Here is a 3342-nt window from a genome sequence, read left to right as displayed (position 1 = left end):
CAAATCAAAGGACCACACTCAAACTGACAAACAATGACTATCTTCTAAAGTGACCGAAGATAGACAATGTGAAACGGCATCAATTACTCCAATAAATACTCATTTACTTAAAACAGAACTAAAAAGGCATCCAGATAGGACGTTTGTTGACGCATTAATATATGGACTTGAGAGAGGTTTTACCACTGGAATATCATCATTACCTAAATCAACATTAGAGTGCAAAAATTTGCTGTCAGCTAGAAAACAACCTGAAATTGTCGACAAGCTGATAAAATATGAAATGGAGAAAGGATACTTGGATGGTCCATACGATGTACCACCATATTCCGTATACAGAATTAGCCCCATTGGAATTTCTCAAGGAAAATACTCCAAGAAATATAGACTAATCGTTGATTTATCCTCCCCTCACAACCAATCATCTGAAACAAGCATTAACGAGCTCATTGATAAAGATGAATATTCATTGCAGTATGTGCGTATCGATGACGCAATTTCCATTTTAAAGACACTTGGTAGTGATTCTCTCATGTGCAAAACGGATATAGTAGACGCATTTAAACTAATCCCTATAGCAAAAGATGTGCAACCCTACTACGGAATTAAATGGAGGGAGAAATACTTCTTCTACAAGAGTCTAGTTTTTGGTTGCAGGAGTAGTCCCAAAATTTTTGACATGCTTTCCCAAGCCATCTGTTGGATAATCCAGAATAACTACAATGTAAGAAATATCCTTCATTTACTTGACGATTTCATTACATTTGACCCCCCGGGCGAAGGCGGACTGAGGAGTATGGCAGTTTTGACTATGGTGTTCAAAAAGCTCGGAATCCCAATTTCGGAAAAGAAAACAGTAGGTCCGGACACAGTGATTGAATACCTGGGAATTATACTCGATTCTAAAATTATGGAGAGCCGTATCCCCCTGGAGAAAGTCGACAGAATTTTGACTCTTATTAATAACCTTAGAGTAAAGAAATCATGTACAAAACGTGAGCTGTTAAGTGTCTTGGGTCATTTTAACTTTGCAGCTCGAGTAATCCCAGCTGGCAGATCATTCACATCTTACCTACTTACATTAGCTCACTCTGTGTCGGAACTCCATTATCATGTGTATTTGACAAGCGAATGCAGAAAAGACTTGGCAATGTGGGAGAAATTTTTACAAGGATGGAACGGAAAGTCATTTTTCTTGGAGGAATATGTGACAGACACAACCGACATTTCATTATTTACAGATGCTTCATCAAACCATGGCTTTGGCGGGTACTATGCCGGGCGGTGGTTTCAAGGAAAATGGCCAGAAGAAATTCACAATCTGGGAAATGATCCTATTTCTATGGCACTTTTAGAATTGTACCCCATAGTAGTAGCAGTGGTCCTATGGGGACACGAATGGTCTGGAAAACGGATAAAATTTTTCTGTGACAATTTAGCTACTGTTCAGATAATTAGAAAACGTCGTTCAAAATCTGCTATTATAATGAAGCTTATGAGAAAATTAACTTGGAAGTCAGCATGCGAAAACTTCCTTATTCTATGTGATCATGTCCCTGGTAAAGAAAATGTGATAGCTGACTCTCTTTCTCGTTTCCAGATGGCCCGGTGGTGGTGGGGAGGAGGAGGTTTGCAGGAACCGTGCGAGAAAGACAAAGCCAAACTTGAGGAGTAATTTGATTGGCTGTTACAATCACGTGACCGTTGTACACTAAGTGCTGGAAATTGATATCTAATTTATATAAACTATATTTAATTACATTAAAATTATTTTATAAAAACAAAATTTGATTCCGTTTAACTTCTTTATTTGCCTTTTGAGAACTACTCAGCTACACACATCATCAATGTCAAACATATATGTACAAATAATGCATACATAGTGAAAATTGTAAAATATAAATCAATGAGTGGCCGATGGCCTCATGTGGTTGGCCGATGGCCTCATGTGGTTGGCCGATGGCCTTGTATGGTTGGCCGATGGCCATGTATGGGCGGCCGATGGCCTAGTGTGTCTGCATGGCCGATGGCCTGTGAGTCTGCATGGCCGATGGCCTTGTAGAAGTAAACATGTACTATGTATGCTGAAAAATGCAATTTCTTTGGGGTAGAATAACACATGATATATAAAATATTCAGGTGTGAAATGCCCAAAACGAAGGTAGCACAAACAGAAAATTGATGTGTTTGGGATAGCTGAGAGTCCCCAAAAGAAATTGAACCACCACCATCCTTAATCTAATAACTCATCTAATACAAGAGATAATATAACATGATCAAAGTATACCAATTAAGTAAACATTCAAATTAATTAATAGACTAGTAATGACATATTATGCTTAGTTGAACAATTTATACAAGCAGTTCTTTGTTACATTTAGGTTATGTCCGATATGTCTTAGCAATAAGTAATATGGCTAGTTTTATTTACATACAGAGTCATTTATAGTATGTTGCATAATTAGGAATTGGACAGATACAAATGTTACGTAATGGATAAACACTGCCATTGAAGTAACACATCCTTAGGAATCACAGAAACATTTCTTTCACACTTGACTATTTCACAATTGACTTGGATTTCACTGCTATATTTCACTATGAACCACACACATTTTCTTTTAAGGCCATTTTGAATTGCACTAGCTATAATAATTTTTCACTGAATCACTTGTTGCACATTGCCTGTTGAGCACGGGACAATGTGTCGTCGTCAGTACGAATGTATCGGTTGTAGCAGTCGGACCTCCATCGTCCCAATGTTTTAATCATGTGATCCTCCACGTTACCGGATGCTGCGGATGTTGCTGCCCCAATTCTGAAGGAATGCCCATTGTACTTTTCATCCTTGTATCCTAGCGAGTGAAGTAATTGTTTAAGTTTACTGACGAAGGAGTTTCTCGTTAGTGGAGTTCCGCATTCTTCAATGAAAAGTGCAGGGGATTCTCTGCCATTAGTCCAGGTTTTGCGAATCTTGAGATATTCCACCATTGAGTTGACGGGGCAAACGACATTACCAGATTTGAAGATCCTGATACTAATTCCTTGACGAAAAGGATCTGTTTTTGAGCTCTTTAGCACTAAGGTAAAAGCATTCACTTTGTTTTCATGAGAATCCATCGTAATGTCTGTTAAAGATAACATGTTGTCCTGGTTACCATTCTGAATTGTTTATGTAAGGCATTTCACACCTGAATGTTTTATATATCATGTGTTATTCTACCCCAAAGAAATTGCATTTTTCAGCATACATAGTACATGTTTACTTCTACAAGGCCATCGGCCATGCAGACTCACAGGCCATCGGCCATGCAGACACACTAGGCCATCGGCCGCCCATAC

The 3342-nt window shown here is 38.5% G+C and overlaps 2 protein-coding genes across 2 annotated transcripts; one reads left to right on the top strand and one right to left on the bottom strand.

Annotated features, from left to right (window-relative positions):
* The first annotated feature begins 283 nt into the window (after positions 1–283).
* Positions 284–1675, top strand: LOC134267286 (uncharacterized). Its single transcript, XM_062749511.1, has one exon. The coding sequence runs from the start codon at positions 284–286 to the stop codon at positions 1673–1675; it is 1392 nt and encodes a 463-aa protein (XP_062605495.1).
* A 992-nt stretch (positions 1676–2667) lies between these two features.
* On the bottom strand, positions 2668–3120 carry LOC134267279 (uncharacterized). Its single transcript, XM_062749499.1, has one exon. The coding sequence runs from the start codon at positions 3118–3120 to the stop codon at positions 2668–2670; it is 453 nt and encodes a 150-aa protein (XP_062605483.1).
* Between the last annotated feature and the right edge of the window lie 222 nt (positions 3121–3342).

This window comes from Saccostrea cucullata, unplaced genomic scaffold, assembly GCF_032062105.1.
Source record: "Saccostrea cucullata isolate Sc308-1 unplaced genomic scaffold, CSIRO_AGI_Scuc_v1 ctg14548, whole genome shotgun sequence".
NCBI classification, from domain to species: domain Eukaryota; kingdom Metazoa; phylum Mollusca; class Bivalvia; order Ostreida; family Ostreidae; genus Saccostrea; species Saccostrea cuccullata.
Note: the sequence above shows the minus strand (reverse complement) of the source record. Positions and strands in the feature narration are given on the sequence as shown.